The 17,514-nt window shown below is 37.4% G+C and overlaps 1 protein-coding gene across 3 annotated transcripts in view; it reads left to right on the top strand.

Annotated features, from left to right (window-relative positions):
* Positions 1–17,514, top strand: part of pam (peptidylglycine alpha-amidating monooxygenase) — a 48,170-nt gene that overhangs the window by 11,932 nt on the left and 18,724 nt on the right. For all 3 annotated transcript variants that reach the window (XM_057818535.1, XM_057818537.1, XM_057818536.1), the window contains exons 2-15: positions 11–111; positions 188–299; positions 494–617; positions 1,671–1,728; positions 3,612–3,699; positions 5,646–5,737; positions 5,854–5,937; positions 6,936–6,984; positions 7,383–7,450; positions 9,986–10,066; positions 10,229–10,305; positions 12,898–13,001; positions 13,176–13,369; positions 14,993–15,052. In XM_057818535.1, the coding sequence (XP_057674518.1) occupies positions 208–299; positions 494–617; positions 1,671–1,728; positions 3,612–3,699; positions 5,646–5,737; positions 5,854–5,937; positions 6,936–6,984; positions 7,383–7,450; positions 9,986–10,066; positions 10,229–10,305; positions 12,898–13,001; positions 13,176–13,369; positions 14,993–15,052 (1,171 nt within the window). In that variant the 5' untranslated portion in view covers positions 11–111; positions 188–207. The remainder of the gene's footprint in view (positions 1–10; positions 112–187; positions 300–493; positions 618–1,670; positions 1,729–3,611; positions 3,700–5,645; positions 5,738–5,853; positions 5,938–6,935; positions 6,985–7,382; positions 7,451–9,985; positions 10,067–10,228; positions 10,306–12,897; positions 13,002–13,175; positions 13,370–14,992; positions 15,053–17,514) is intronic.

The following is a 17,514-nucleotide window of genomic DNA, read 5'->3' as shown; positions in this document are numbered from 1 at the left end:
TCTTTCGTAGTTGGTGGAGCACCAACCAACAGCTAATCATGCCTACAGAGTGAGGGCCTGCTTCTTCCGGTTTACTTCCCTCATCTTCTGGCTTCAAGCAAAACTAGCAAGGTAGTCGTGACGGAATCTCCTGGAGTTTCACATTTTCCAAAGGTCATGCTTGACAGGTGCGCTTTCAATTTTACAGGTGCTAAGACCACAACCACAATGGCCCGTCATGGCTTATGTATGATGCTGCTTGCATTCATTTGTAGAAGTTCTGGCCAGGAAGCCTTGAATCCTCTTTTCAGGTCCAAACGGTAGGAAAACAGCCTGTTTTTTGTTTGTTGAAATGGCCTTTGTTTTAATAGGCCTGTTAAATTTAATATTTTGAAATAGGGAGAAACATGCTATGAAACTTCATCCAGTTAAAATGTGAATGCACTCAAAGCTGTCAGTCTGTTCTTGATGTCCATTTCTATTGTATAACTAATTGGAAAATGTTTCATATCAGGATTCAAGAAAGTGTTGGATCAGATTCCAGTGATTGTTTGTCAAGTGCAACTAGGCCACAGATCTCACCAAACTCCCCCAACTTCTCCATGGATCTTCGGATGCCTGGTGTGATCCCTTCTGATGTAAGGCTGCTGTATTGGAAAAACCCAAATGTATAGTACAAACAATAACCTTAAAGGGTACCACGGATAGAAAGACATGCAATTCTTAAAAGATAAATGTTGGTATGAGTTATAATTAGGGCTGTCAAACGATTAAAATTTTAATCGAGTTAATCACAGCTTTAAAATTAATTAATCGTAATTAATCGCATTTCAAACCATCTCTAAAATATGCCATATTTTTCTGTAAGTTATTGTTGGAATCGAAAGATAAGACACAAACGGACATAAACATTCAACATACTGTACAGAAATACTGTATTTGTTTATTATAACAATAAATCCACAAGATGGCATTAACATTATTAACATTCTTTCTGTTAAAGGGATCGACGGATAGAAAGACTTGTAGTTCTTAAAAGATAAATTTGAGTACAAGTTGTAGTAATTTTATATTAAGAAAAAGAACGTCTGCTCCCCCCAAATGCATGATTGGAAGTTGGGCAACCATGACTGTCAGTAGTGGCTGCAAATGGTATACAATGTGTTCTGTGTTGTGTTCAATTAAGCGTGTTAAGAAAAAGATTGTCTCTTGCTCCGCCCATATGCATGTCAGGAAGTTGGGCAACCATGACTGTTAGTGGTGGCTGCCAAAGCTTAAGCCAATAAAAGGCGCGGTCCAATGAACGCCTGTGTCCACTCGCATTTCTCTGCCTTTTCGCTCTCAATGTGCGAAACGCCGTCATTGTAAACTGTTTGAGACAACGCATGAACGGGTCATTCGGGCATGCGTTAATTGCGTAAAATATTTTAACATGATTAATTTAAAAAATTAATTACCGCCCATGAACACGATAAATTTGACAGCCCTAGTTATAATAGTTTGATATTAAAACTAGAGATGTCCCGCCGATATGGGCAAAAAAAATGCGCATCGGTATCGGATCGGAAAACGGAAAAATTCCGATCCAGACTTCCGATCCAGTTTTTTTTTTAAAAAATCCGGTCCGGGTCTGATGATGTTTGTAATAACTGCATATCTAAAATCTTTTTTTTTTATCTTTCATGCTTTAGTCTGACACATACCTGTGCATGGCATTTCCTGTGCCAACTAGACATACCTTATATGTAGGTGAGTATTATAGTTATCAATTTTTTCCCTTCCCAATATAACATTTTGCAATGTTTTGCATCTATGAGCTTATTTATGTTATGTTAAAAATGTACAGCGATCCCTCGCTACTTCGCGTTTCAAACTTGGCGCCCTTAGTCCATCGTGGATTTTTTTTCAATTGAAATAAATAAATAAATGCACTATTTTATAGAGCTGTTTCGATCCGATCACGTAGTCTCCCACTCTCGCTCCTGCCGCTTTTCGTGGCAGTGCACTGGAGTTGCTTATTAAAGTTAACGATGATTGACAGACGTTAATCTTGCCAGAGACGCTTGGAAGCCGAAACTTCATAGCGCCGCATGCGTCAATTATCATTTAACTTGTTAACTCATTCACTCCCAGCCATTTTCACCAGAGCAAGGCCCTTCGCTCCTGGGCGTTTTTCTGGATCTTGACTGATTTTGCAAGGCCCACAGAAAATTCTGTTCTATTGCTATATAAACAATGGAACCCACCATAAGAAAGATTAGACTCTGTTCTTTCAGCAGAAAAAAAAGTTAAGTTCATATCTTTTTCCGTTCTTTAGAAATCAGCATTAGAAAATAGCTTAGTTTGAGCAATGTTCCAATGTCTGATAAAAAAAAACGGAGAAAATGAGCCTTTTGTAAACGCATACATTTCAAACATAACTTTGAATTTAACCCACAGCTATTTATTGCATTAGTTACATCCCAAACATCTGAATAATGTTTTCCTTTTACACAATATCTTAATGAACAAGAAAAATAGAGCTTTTGATAGCAAAGTAACAATTTGTTTACACATGACTACTGAGAGATGACGCCTGTTGTCGCCGAGATGACGCCGTTGTCGCCGCGTCTGCCGTGTAAACCTTTCCCTCATCGTTGTCTGTCTAAAGATGGATTATTTTTGAATCTTTGCGGGGTCTGCTCGGCGAGCTCGCTGCACGGTGGTCTCAGTCGATTTGCTCCGTCGTCCAGCGCCTGGCATTCCAGGCGTCCTCTCGGTTGTTTTGTTCGGTCGTCCGCCGCCTGGCATACTGTGGTAGCGCTCCGACCGTGCTGCCCGGCCTTTCATTGCTGTTGAATCGGGTTGCGAGTCTTTACAAAATGCGCTACTGCCCTCCACTGCCCAGTTTTATTGCTTTAAAATGGGTTTGGAGCCTTGTTTTTTGTTTCTCAGAGGGATCGCAAGCTATAGATTCTTCTTGTAAAAAAAAAAAAAAAAAAAACCCGCAAAAGACGTATAAATACGTTTTTGGGACAATGAAGCATTTAAAAATAGAACATATTTATACTTTTCTGGGAGCAAATGAGTTATACAGTTGCTGTGGCAACTCATTGTGTGTAAGTGAGCAGCTTGAGCGGATTTGAGTGGACAAATGAAGCATTTGATAAAGACAAGTATTTTTCTACTTTATTCTTGTTCAGAAAGTAATTTGGTGGGACAGTAACATGTTTAAAACTTATCATAATTTTTACATTTGAAGTGCTTAAAAAACACTTATTAATATATATGCAGTATATATATATATATATATATAAGTATTTGTTTTTATTATACTCTGGGGAAAATTAGTGAAAAAACATGTCTTTTTTGTATCTCTTTCCAATGCTAAATCTGAATAAATACATTGAACCCACAAAAAAAAATGGGTGGGCGCACTTCGTGGTTTTTCACTTATCGCAGTGGGTTCTGGTCCCCATTAACTGCGAAGAAAAATGAGGGATCACTGTATATGTACAAATTAACACAACAATACATGGTTGATGTGAAAATCATTTAATAACGATGTGGTCTAATTTTAGTGCCAGGCTATTTGAATGTAATTATTTCCTCAGATTAAATAGATTTTTTTTCTTAATACTTTTGCCTTTCAGTGGACTTTATACCTCGGGCTAGTATGAACACAGTCCATCACATGCTGCTGTTTGGTTGCAGAACCCCTGTCTCCACTGATGACTACTGGTAAACTCGAATTTATTTATTCATTTTTTAAGTGTTTATTGTATATTTGTTATTTTTATGCTTTAAAGCTTTTTTTTGGTCATTATTAAGAATTCCAGAGCATTTTACTTCAACTACTTCAGGGTGGTTTAGGACCAAGAACATTATTAGAATATGAAAAAACGCAAGTAGCTTGAAATTTAAAATATATAGGCAGTTATAAATATGCTGTGGTAAATAATCTGGTGTTTTGCCCTGATTTAAAGAAGCTAAGAGTTTTAGCACACTTCAGACCTTCAGGTAACTTGTTCCAGAGGTGAGGAGCATAGTAACTAAATGCTGCCTCACCCTGCTTGGTTCTTGTTCTTGGAACATACAGCAGACCGGCTCCAGACGACCTTAGGGGTCTAGATTAGTGGTTCTTAACCTTGCTGAAGGTACCGAACCCCACAAGGTTCACAGGTGCATTCACCGAACCCTTCGGAATTTTTGCAAATTCAAAACCTATTAAGCTAACATCTAAGTGAATTCCTGTTCAAATTTCTTCCGGATTTGGAATTTACTACAAATGATTTTGCCTTTTTCTGTTGATTTTCACGTTGGTAAATTAAATTAAACACATTTCATTTCACTCTTCCTTTTTTTTTGTTTTCATGTCTACATTCTCATTTTATTGTCGCATCCTTGCATATTATTGCATACTATTTTCATGGCGAAAAGAACACTTTTTTGTTTTGTTTTAATTATCTACGCCGTTCATGCTGTCTGTTGGTCTGTTATACTTCCTCATACCAAGTGCCAGTCAACCTTCCACTGAGCAAACCGATTTCTCCTCCCATTAGCGGGCTAGCATTTGAAAAAAATTGAATAAAGACCATAAATTGAGGGCAAACCAGTCCAAAACCTGGTCTAAAACGCCACATTGCCTAGTTTTACTCAGCGTACAAAATAGGGCTCTGCATTTCTTAACCTTCATCGAACCCCTGGGGCTTACTCACCAAACCCCTGGGGTTCGATCGAGCCCCAGTTAAGAACCAATGGTCTAGATGCTTCATAGGGGTAAAAAAAATCAAGAATGTATTTTGGTCCAAAGCCATTAAGTGTTTTGTAGACAAGCAGTAGTATTTCATAATCTATAGACTCACTGGTAGCCAGTGTAACGATTCCATAACCAGTGTATTATGGTCCAGTTTCCTTGTATTTGTAAGGACTCTGGCAGCAGCATTCTGTACTAGCTGCAGTTTCCTGACTGATTTTTTAATTAAGACCTGTTAATATACCGTTGCAATAGTCCATTCGACTGAAAATGAGAGCATGGATACATTTTTCCATGTTTTGTTTAGACAGAAGCCCCTTAATTCTGGCTATTTTTTAGGTGGTAATGGGCAGATTTAGTGACAAACTTGAGATGGCTGTCAAATTTTAAGTCTGAGTCAATAATTACGCCAAGATTTCTGACTTGATTTGTAGCTGTAAGTGGCATTGTGCCAAGGTGCTGATCTTTGACCTTTCCTTTTTAGGCCCAAAAATGATCACCTCTGTCTTCCCCACAGAGGAGATCATAAATGATAGTCGTAAAAATATATTAGTTGTACGAAAATGTGTCCTTCAATTGCCAGAACTTGCAAACTAGCTTTTTTGTCTTTTTTTCGTCTTTTTTTTCTTCTTCTAAAAACATTCCATAACTATGCTCTGTACTGTTTTTTTTTTTTTCATTTAGTAATTCATTTGGACTGTAACAAAAACAAAAGAGCATATTTTCAATAATATTCAGCTATTTTAGAATACTGTATATATTTGCTTTTGCCACTTTGGAAATATTTCAAGGATTATTCAATGTTTTTTCCATCTATCATAAAATCATTTCACATACCATAAGTGTGGCAGACTGTTGTTCGAGACTTCTATTGGTTTTGTGCACTCTGCATCTTTAAATAACTGACAGACTGTGACATCTTTAACTCCAGGGACTGTGGCAGTGGACGGGGTACTTGTGAGGATAAATCATCCATTTTGTATGCTTGGGGACGAAATGCACCGCATAAGAAACTACCAAAAGGTACATTTTTAAAGGCATGTTGCTAGGTTACCACTTGACACTGAATTTGATAGCGCTTTAGCTGGTGTTGTCTTCATATTTTCCTGTATTTTGATTTTGTCTCTTTTCCTCATTAGATGTCGGTTTTAAAGTTGGACAGAATTCAGGAGTGTCTTACTTTGTGCTACAGATTCATTATGGAGATGCTAGTGCTTTCCAGGGTAAGTCCTTGAACATGAATGACAAAATCATTTGTGATGACTTTCAGTTAGTTGGAATTGTATTCTGCTCCCATTGTTTGAGCAATGCTTTAAAGCTAGTGTACTTTTAAGTATTGTTAAATCACATGAGCCACATATTTTTTTTCAAAGACATAATAATGTAACACGTTAAGCAACACTAGGTAACTTTTCAACCTTTATAAAATATTTTCATAACATTTGTTATGATATGTTGACTGACAACTAGTTGAATGACACCTCTTTTATATCTTAAGGAGGTCTGTATCGCTGTCACTGGCACTAATTAACTTTAAGGAGGGTGGCAGGAACCCTGCTACACAAAAAAACTACAATTGTGCTGACTGCTTTTCGGCATACATCACTTCCGTCTTTCCCCATTCATTGTAAAGACAAGTCAATGCGAATGCTTTCGCACAAATTCTACAAAGAAGGCAGAACAACAAAAGAGACAAAAAGATTTGTCTGAGGAGGAAAAAAGGGAGGCTACCAGGATGTACAGAATAAACATTCGGGTGTGGGTGGGGGTCTCACACCAAGTTGTTAACCATCATATGCTATTTTTTAACCACAACTGGATTCATTACCTTATCACTATTCATCCTTCACACCGCTGCTGGAAACAGAAATGTCATTTAATCCATCTGCAGGCGACTGGGAGATTGATTTTTGATTGATTGATGATTTTACAACACTGTGCGCGTGCCCGCTGGTCCTCATGGGAAACGCAGTCTTCCCTGAGTCAAAACACTACCGCTTTTGTCCACCGACGTCGCTAAAATCAACCAAAACTGAGAAGTAGCCAAGTGTTGCTTTAAGGATTGTAAAATTGTATTCTTGTTTTTACAACATATATCTTTCCACACTAAGAAAAAACATTTTTATTAATGCTATCTTGATATATTTTTCTCACTCGAATATTTTTAAGACATTGTTGTGTTGTAATTACTTAAAACAATTGTTTTCCTCTTGTTTTACAGATCATCACAAAGATTGCTCAGGGGTCACTCTTGAAATGACATCCACCCCGTGCGTATTTGATTTTTTCCCAAAAAGAGTATCATGAACTCTATTGTTAAGATTCAATAATAACAGTTTGCTGAAGACTGCTCAGACTGCTGTTTCCTTAGAATCTCAATACACTGTAATTCCCATTGGAACTGTCAATTCGTATGTCCTGTTGAGTGAAAACAGTTGGTATTGATCTCACGAAATATAAGAAGAAAAAGATCAGCAATTTAGCTTTTATTTCTACATATATGCTTCTGAATCCATACAACATTTCAAGAAACGCTGCTTTAAGCTTTTTTGTACTTAAAGTATACCAGATTGGTGCATTAGAAATTCAAGCAATTAAATAAAATACTTGTTTTACCACAACAGCCAAACTTACGCGACTGCTTTAACCAATATATTTTAATTTGCAGGCAGCCATTTACTGCTGGTATATACTTGCTAGGTTCTGTGGGCACTGTTATACACCCAGGAAATATAGGTAGGCAATTTTTTTTTTTACACTATACTGTATATACATTAAAGATGCACGATAATATTGGTTACTGATAATTATCGGCCGATAATGGCAATTATGACGTCACACCGATAATCCAGATGACAAAAAAAATTAAACCGGTAATGCAATACGATAATTACAGTGCCTTGCAAAAGTATTCGGCCCCCTTGAATCTTGCAACCTTTCGCCACATTTCAGGCTTCAAACATAAAGATATGAAATTTAATTTTTTTGTCAAGAATCAACAACAAGTGGGACACAATCGTGAAGTGGAACAACATTTATTGGATAATTTAAACTTTTTTAACAAATAAAAAACTGAAAAGTGGGGCGTGCAATATTATTCGGCCCCTTTACTTTCAGTGCAACAAACTCACTCCAGAAGTTCAGTGAGGATCTCTGAATGATCCAATGATGTCCTAAATGACGGATGATGATAAATAGAATCCACCGGTGTGTAATCAAGTCTCCATATAAATGCACCTGCTCTGTGATAGTCTCAGGGTTCTGTTTAAAGTGCAGAGAGCATTATGAAAACCAAGGAACACACCAGGCAGGTCCGAGATACTGTTGTGGAGAAGTTTAAAGCCGGATTTGGATACAAAAAGATTTACCAAGCTTTAAACATCTCAAGGAGCACTGTGCAAGCCATCATATTGAAATGGAAGGAGCATCAGACCACTGCAAATCTACCAAGACCCGGCCGTCCTTCCAAACTTTCTTCTCAAACAAGGAGAAAACTGATCAGAGATGCAGCCAAGAGGCCCATGATCACTCTGGATGAACTGCAGAGATCTACAGCTGAGGTGGGAGAGTCTATCCATAGGACAACAATCAGTCGTACACTGCACAAATCTGGCCTTTATGGAAGAGTGGCAAGAAGAAAGCCATTTCTCAAAGATATCCATAAAAAGTCTCGTTTGAAGTTTGCCACAAGCCACCTGGGAGACACACCAAACATGTGGAAGAAGGTGCTCTGGTCAGATGAAACCAAAATTGAACTTTTTGGCCACAATGCAAAACGATATGTTTGGCGTAAAAGCAACACAGCTCATCACCCTGAACACACTATCCCCACTGTCAAACATGGTGGTGGCAGCATCATGGTTTGGGCCTGCTTTTCTTCAGCAGGGACAGGGAAGATGGTTAAAATTGACGGGAAGATGGATGCAGCCAAATACAGGAACATTCTGGAAGAAAACCTGTTGGTATCTGCGCAAGACCTGAGACTGGGACGGAGATTTATCTTCCAACAGGACAATGATCCAAAACATAAAGCCAAATCTATTAAAATAAATAAATATTTTAAATAAAAGATAAAGTATTAACGCAAGGGGGCCGAATAATATTGCACGCCCCACTTTTCAGTTTTTTATTTGTTAAAAAAGTTTAAATTATCCAATAAATTTTGTTCCACTTCACGATTGTGTCGCACTTGTTGTTGATTCTTGACAAAAAATTAAAATTTTATATCTTTATGTTTGAAGCCTGAAATGTGGCGAAAGGTTGCATGGTTCAAGGGGGCCGAATACTTTTGCAACGCACTGTTAGTACTGTATTTGTTTATTATGACAATAAATCCTCAAGATGGCATTTACATTATTAACATTCTTTCTGTGAGACGGATCCACGGATAGAAAGACTTGTGACTTTGTATATTGTGACTAAATATTGCCATCTAGTGTATTTGTTGAGCTTTCATTAAATGATACTGTAGCCATGGCCAAATGCATGATGGGAAGTGGAACCATGACTGTGCATAGTGCTATCAATTGACATATCTTCTCTGCATTGGGAAATAACTTAAGGTGTTAAGATAAATATAAGTGCTACCTTGCTTCCTCACATTGCTTCCCATGATATTTCTAATCATAGAGAGTAGGATTGTAAGGCTTTAGCCAATTAAAAAAAGGCTCCAAAGGCTAACAAATTTCACTCTACTCATTTTACGCTGCCTTTTATCTCTCTACATAGGCAAAACGGCGTTATTACAGATTGAGCACGACGATGCGTGAGTGGGTCGTGCAGCACATGCATTAAATGCGTTAAATATTTTAACGTGATACGTTTTTTAAAAAATTAATTACTGCCGTTATTGGGATAAATTTGGTAACCCTACCTTAAGCCTAAACTAAAGACTCTGGGTGAGTGTAACATATTAAGTCTGTAACGTTAAATACAATTACAAAACGATTTAATTAAAATATATATATATCGATCGGGACATCTCTAGTTCCATGATTTCCACCATGATTTGCAAATAAATTCTTTGAAAATCAAAGAATGTGATTTTCTGTTTTTTTTTTTCTCCACATTCTATCTCTCACGGTTGAGGTTTACCCATGTTGACAATTACAGGCCTCTCTAATATTTTCAAATGGGAGAACTTGCACAATTAGTCGTTGACCAAATACTTATTTGCCCCACTGTATGTATATTTAGACAAATGAGAAAAGTTAATATGAGCTCAGTATTCTGTTGGACTTGTTGTCACTCATTGTCTGTCTATCTTTTTAGTTACAAATGCAGACGTCGCCTGTGACTACACCTCACATACAATCCACCCATTTGCCTTTAGGACCCACACACATCGTTTGGGTAAGTAATGCCAAAATATTTTAGAATTATTTGTATTTTTGAAGCAACAAGAGAGGGGGCAGAGTCAGGGCAATGACTTATGACCTGTCAAAATTATTTTCTTTTACTTTAAGTTAAATTGTCCACTAACACCTTACCATTTATTAAACATTTTTCCAATAGGAAAAGTGGTCAGTGGCTACAGGATCCGAAATGGAGAGTGGACCCTCATTGGGAGACAGTCTCCTCAACTACCACAGGTTTGAAAAAACAATATGAAAATGCAATACGTTTCTATTTGTTGCTTCACAGTATGTTTGCATGTACAGTTCTGTGTGAAGTCTTGTCAAGATAAGATTTTTTTTTGCAGTTTCCCACTTTAAAATAATCAAAAAAATGAAAGAACAGAGATAATCCAAGCAGAAATAAAATGTGGGTTTCAATTGATTTCATAATAAATTTGAATTCAGAATAAATTAGCATCTAACTCAGGGGTGGGCAAACTATTCCACAAAGGGCCGCAGTGGGTGCGGGTTTTTGTTGCAACCCATTAAGAGGACACCTTTTCACCAATCTGAAGTGCAATCAGTCGATTGCTGGCAGGTGCTTCTCATTTCTGCTGAAACCTCATTGGATAAACTATTTAAAGTCTCTGTGCTGGGTCAGTTGGAACAAAGACCAGGACCCACTGCGGCCCTCGAGGACCGGTTTGCCCACCCCTGATCTAACTGCTTGATTAAATGATGCAATAATTGGTTGAATTTTATTTAAAAATATTCTATAGTTGCAACTTAAGCAATTCTAGAATCAATAATGAAATGATTTAAAAGTTTATGAGGGACATTTTTACACTGACCATGAAGCCCAAACTCTAATAATGATTTTATGTGACATAGAGGAGTTCCAAAAAATCGATTATTACATGCATCGCGATTCGACACATGACGATTCGATTACGATTCATAAAGGTTCAAAAACGATTATTTTCCCTCATAAATTTATGACAGTAGCAGACCGAAATTCAAGACACGTCTGCCGCCCGGGCACCGTTAATGGGCGCACGCACGTTATGATGGATGCTGCTGGTTACTTAGGCTACGTTCATACTACAGGTCTTAATGCACGAATACGATTTTTTCGTGTTTTTCCGACTCGAGTGAGGCATTAACTTGACGGTCTGAACGTGACAAGTCGCATAGAACGGGACCATTTCAAATCCGATCTGGGTCACTTTCGTGTGTGGTCTAAATCCGATCTGGGCTACATTTTTCCAGACTGTCGCGGCGGTCTGTACTGTCCAGTCCCGCAAATCGGATTTAATGCAGCAATTACGTCATCAAATAGCGAGAGAGTCGTTACCGTAGCGATGCACCTGTGCGTTATTAGCGCCTAGCTTGCAGTGAACACGGCTTTTGAGGAAGAGCTGAGCTTGACAACAGTCATAAAAAATAAAAATGGGTTGAGGATAAGCCTGAGAATGCTCAGTTTTCTCTGTTCCAAGTGAGCAATGTTTCAACATTGCCTCCACGGCCGAGAGTCGGGACAAACTGCCCGTATGTGTGTGTGAGACGTGCACGGACAGTGCGTCCATGCTATCGATCCATATAAACTTTGAATATTTGCCTAAACGGGGATTATTTATGTCTGTTATTTGTGTCCACCTTTTGAAAAGCAAAATATGATATCCCTGGAATGACGGATGACGTCTGTCATTTGTTTTGATGGTTCTGCGCATGCGGGTCTTCTTGCTTAGCGGGTGTCGGACTGCGAATTAGTGCGCATGCGTAATACTTGAACGGTCTCAATGGATAAAGGCAGTCTGAACGGGCACGCCAAAAAAACGGATATGACAAAAAATCGGATTCGTGCATTAAGACCTGTAGTATGAACGTAGCCTTAGAGAGAGATTTACTCCTTTTTAAAAGACTGGATAATAAATTTGTGTATGAAACATGCAGGAACAGAAGCGCAACCCTGCGCAAGTTATTTTTTAGAGCAAGAGGGGAAGAGAGATAGTTTGTTGCTGCTTGTCTTTCAGATGTGCAATAGTAGTTTTAAGGCATTTCAATTAAAAAATGTCCTGAGTGTGTTGCTAAGACCCGTGTCTATCTATAAGAGGTGAGTACATGAACCCTCCTGTACTTTTTAGCCTTTATTGTAGTTTTTTTTTTTTAGATGTTAATAGTTGGCGCCGAGTGCTAAGCTAATTGGCTAATTTTCTCACATTTATTTCATATGCAAAACGTGTAAAACCATGATTAATTACAGCGGTAACACTACAAACATGTGAAATAGTACAGAAATCTGTGAAAACAAAGTATATTGGTTAAAAGAAGTCTTATTTCTAAAGACACTTTATTTCCAGAAAATGTGGAATTCATTCCAGCTGTGTAAATTTTATTGTATTGTTGAGATTAACATGTACTCCCTTTAAAATGGGTAATGTTTTTGCACTTTGTTGTAAAAAAAATAAATAAAAAAGCAGCTTAAGGGCAGCTTTTTGTTGCATGGGCATGTTTCCATCGTTCCTGTCGAATCATTAGGATATTTTAAATAAATAATCGACATAAATTTGTTTGGCTACCGTATTAATTAGTAATATACGATGGATCGACAATCGCAATAATCGTGATAATAGCAATAACCACGGTCATCGTCACAACCGTGATCATCGTTCAGTGATCGATTCGTAGCACCCTGAATCGTAATCGAATCGAATCGTGGGGTGCCTAAGATGGCACAGTCCTAATGTGACATGAGGCTGGCCAATGAGGAAATGGGCCTCATGAAAAAGGCGATAGATTACGCGTCATGTGACCTCTACAGTATGACTGTAAGCCGTCCTTCCCTAGGCGTTCTATCCTGCAAACCATGACGTGGATGTGCAGTATGGTGATACGCTTGCAGCCAGATGTATGTTTACTGGTGAAGGCAGAACCACAGAAACATATATTGGGTAAGTTACTGTACATTTTAAATCGCAATCCACTGATTGCTAACGGAGGTGACGAGACAAAACTATCGTTTTTGCATTTCAAATGTTTAAAAAATATAATAAAATAGAATAAATCATCACAAACAGTGTCTTTAGAGTACATGCTTTTTTCTTACTATCTTTCTTTTATTGCAGGGGTTCTTCTAATGATGAAATGTGTAATTTTTACATGATGTACTACATGGACAGCAAACATGCCATCCCTTTTATGACCTGCATGAAGCATGGCTCAACCAGATTGTTTCAACATATTCCAGCTGAAGCCAATATTCCCATTGCTGTCAGTCCAGAAAACATGAACTCAATGATGCATATGGGGCATTCAACAGGTACATTTTTTGATTGTTATAATGTGCAAATATTTAGTAAACTGTACAGCTTTAATGGTAAATGGTGTTATACTTATATAGCGCTTTTCCGCCTTTCAAGGCGCTCAAAGCGCTTTACACTATCTCGCCATCCACCTACTGGTGAAGCAGCACCAGGAGCAACGTGGGGTTCAGTATCTTGCTCAAAAGTATTAGATGGGGATGCCATCACAAACTGTATGGTGCTGAATCTAGGTTATGTCTTCAATTCGAAAGATGATATTTTCAGGTCCACATCATAGACTTCACTACCAGTTGACGGGACACCGGGCTCGGGGCCGATCCGTAAGGGTCCCATTTTCAACAAGTTAAAATTCAAATATTTTCAAAACCAAAGCCACTAACGACCTAAAACCAAAACAAACACCTCCCTTTGGCATATATGAGTCTCAATGAGCAGAGACATAAAAAAATATATATAAAGTCGTTCCCTAATAAAATTCAGGTTTTTATTTATTTTTTATTTTTTTATTTTTACAAAATCCAACATGGCGGCCGTCACAAAGCAAAGTGCTTTTTAAGTAGAAAATACATGCAAAAAAATGCTTGATTCATGGAATTTCTATAGATGGGAACGTAAAACAGTCTAGATTCTTGGTTAAAAGCAAAAAAACTGGCAGTTATTGTTCATTTTACGTGACTATTTCAAGCCAAAGTTACAGTATTGTTTAATCCAACATGGCGGCCGTCATGAAATAAAGAGTTTTTATGTTGAAAATTCTTGCAAATAATTGGTTAAATCTCGGAATTTCTATAGATATGAACATAAAACAGTCTAGATTATTGGTTAAAAGCAATAAAATGGGCAGTTATCATTCATTTTATGTAAATATTTCAAGCTAAAGTTAGGCTTTTTAACTTTTATCATTTCATTTCATTGTATTCCCAACGTTTCAAAGTGCGACGAGAGGCGTGTTGGGTTGTGAGAGACAGCCTATCAAAGCAACTCCGAATGATGTTGCTTTCAGGAAGTGTGGGTACTTTGATGGAATAGGACTCCACATTCTGTCTACTTTATTTTCTTGATACCTGTAGATAAAGTAATTCTAAGGAAGGGGGAGGACTTTTCTAAGGTATTCTAGACAAGTCTTGGTTTTGATGAATAAAAATTGGAAAATATGCCAGTTTGTTGTCTAGAATGACCTACAAAAGTTAAACATTCAGTTTCAACTTTTTTCCAATCATTACTTTTTTTAATACATTACATTGTGCCTTGATTTAGCACCATATGTTGTTGTAGTTTCGAAAGGTACATCAACTAATACATGAGCAAAGGCTGGAAATACACCAGTGCTGTTCATGTGAGTCATTTTTTGGGGGGCAAACATTTCATATGAACTTTTTACATGCCATAAATAGGTGATGTAGTACAATTTTGAGAGGGGCTTGGGGGTCAATGTCTTTATTTTAGAAAAAAAGACTGTGACAAAAATATAAATCCAACAAGCACCATGAATGCAAAAACCTTTTTAAGGCATTGCATTCACCCATCTTTTCCATAAATTTCTTGACCGTAATAAAATCGAATTAGCTACAATTACACTTACAACTAGATTACAATTAAACAACTCTTACTTCTCTAAGGTCTCCAGGATAGCACATCAGACGCAGATACAACTGGTGAAGAGCAAGCTTTCGATCAGGGTAAGCAAACAACCCAAAATCCCTTCTACATAAAAACAATGAAATACAAATGTTCAAACTGATGAACATCAATGTTTTTGCAAATAATCTTAGTTAGAATTTGATGTCTGCAATACATTGTAGAAAATAATGCATTCGGTTAATTAGAGTGACGTTGTAATTGTTTCTTTCAAAGTGTTTGTATTTACTTTTATTGATTTGGGTGGATGTACTGCCCTCTAGTGGCAAAGGTGAATGTGTCCAGGTGCTCCCTGCTAAGACCAACATAAGGTTGTAAGTTTTTGTTGACGCTAATATAATTGTTGATGCATTCGTAATTTAGTTTAGAGATATATTTGGCAGGTTTTTTGTGGGGATATGTGTTTGAACGATTTGTTAAGAGCATTCAAAATAAAACGTTAGCATTTTATATAGGGCTGTCAAATTTAACGCGTTAACGGGCGGTAATTAATTTTTTCAATTAATCACGTTAAAATGTTTAACGCATTTAACGCGTGCGCGGAATGACCGCTCATGCATTGCCTCAAACATTACAATGACGCACTTGAGAGCTAAGAGGCAGAGAAATGTGTCTTGTTTTGTGCTTTTTCATAACAAATGTATACCACACGCGACATGCTGGCACTTTGTTTCTTTATTAGCACATTCAGCTTCAACATTAACACACCTTACGGCTCTCGGCAGGCCGTAACTCTAACTCACTCCTGCATCATGTGAGTAAACAACATGTTGGCGCCGCGTGCACTTTAAAGTGCCTCGGATAATTCTATATCAGAATATTACAAAAGGCGAGTGGACACAGGCGTTCATTGGACCGCGCCGTTTATTGGCATAAGCTTCGGCAACTCCTTCACAACAAACATAAGTACCATTTAGTGAAAGCACAACAAAAGTAATATCTCTCAAAAAATATATGTTCACAAAAAGAAAAACGCTTCAATCTGTATTAATGAGGCCCCTATTCTCACACAGTTAAACAACAGTGCAAAGTGAACTGGCATTCCCAGTCAAAATAGCTATGCAACATACACATAAAACTTACTCAAGACTTTGGTCAAACTTTATTCAAACATTTCGTTTAGTTCAACAAATACATTGGATGGCAGTATTTATTCGCAATATACAAACTATCAGAGGTCAAGTACGTTGTGAAGCCACCACTCAAATGACGTGAATTACAATGGCTGGACCAATAAACAGGAAACTACAGCGTCAGTCGAGGGACAAAACGCACTGTTTGGCTTGATTCCTAATCTAATTTAAAACTCGCCATTGACACCTTGTGGTGTATTGAGTGTATCTAGTTTATTTTTTGATAGAAAATTTTACAAATTTTATCAAAACGAAAACATTGAGGGGTTTTATTATAAAATTAGTATAACTTGTACTAACATTTATCGTTTAAGAACTACAAGTCTTACGTTGTGGATCCCTTTAACAGAAAGACTGTTCATAATGTTAATGCCATCTTGTGGATTTATTGTTATAATAAACAAATACAGTACTTATGTACAGTATGTTGAATGTATATATCCGTCTTATGTCTTATCATTCCATTCCAACAATAATTTACGGAAAAATATGGCATATTTTAGAGATGGTTTGAATTGCGATTCATTACGATGAATTAATTTTTAAGCTGTGATGAACTCGATTAAAAATTTTAATCGTTTGAGAGCCCTAATTTTATAGCATTTAAGCTAGCGGACTTTTGCTGTTAAGAAGTGCTAACTTAGCAAGTTGTTTCTCCTAAAATTTATCCTGCAATGCATTAAATGTTCCTAATCCGATTACTCGATCATTCAAACTAAATTATTGATGGATTAACCTATTACTTAATGAATCGATAGCTGCAGCCCTAAATGAAACATTCAGCACGAAATGATTGGTGTTCAAACGTCCATCTAGTCTGATTAATATCTAAATTTAGTAGATTAATTTCCCTCACAAAAGTCCGCTATCTTAAATACTATGAATGCTAACGTATTTGACAATTCTCATAGCAAATCGCTCACACGTAGCTCCACAAACTGTAGCGCTAAACTTAATTATAAAGGCATACACAAACATATATTAGCTGAAGCAACTTACAGCCTTATGAGCTGAAGCAACTTACAGCCTTATGTGGGCCAAACCAGAGCGCAGCAATCCTTTATCCCAGACATGTCCAAAGTCCGGCCCGGGGGCCAAATGCGGCCCGTAGTCGAATTTCATCCGGCCCCCAGCCCAGTCATAAAATCAATAACGTCTGGCCAGCACACAGACTTAATAAATTGGTCAGCAGTACTGCAACCAGCATATGAAGTAGCTTACACACAAAATGCTGCTCCTCATTTACCCACTAAAAGGCAGCAGCACTTTAGCCCTCTATCGCCATATGTATCACATTTAATACACCTAAATTTTCATGATTTTGAGACTAATTTAGAATTTTGACATTTCTTTTTGGAAAAAAAAAAAGA

This window comes from Corythoichthys intestinalis, chromosome 17, assembly GCF_030265065.1.
Source record: "Corythoichthys intestinalis isolate RoL2023-P3 chromosome 17, ASM3026506v1, whole genome shotgun sequence".
In the NCBI taxonomy this organism is placed as follows: Eukaryota; Metazoa; Chordata; class Actinopteri; order Syngnathiformes; family Syngnathidae; genus Corythoichthys; species Corythoichthys intestinalis.
The sequence above is the reverse complement of the archived record's forward strand: the minus strand, read 5'-3'. Positions and strand labels throughout refer to the sequence as shown.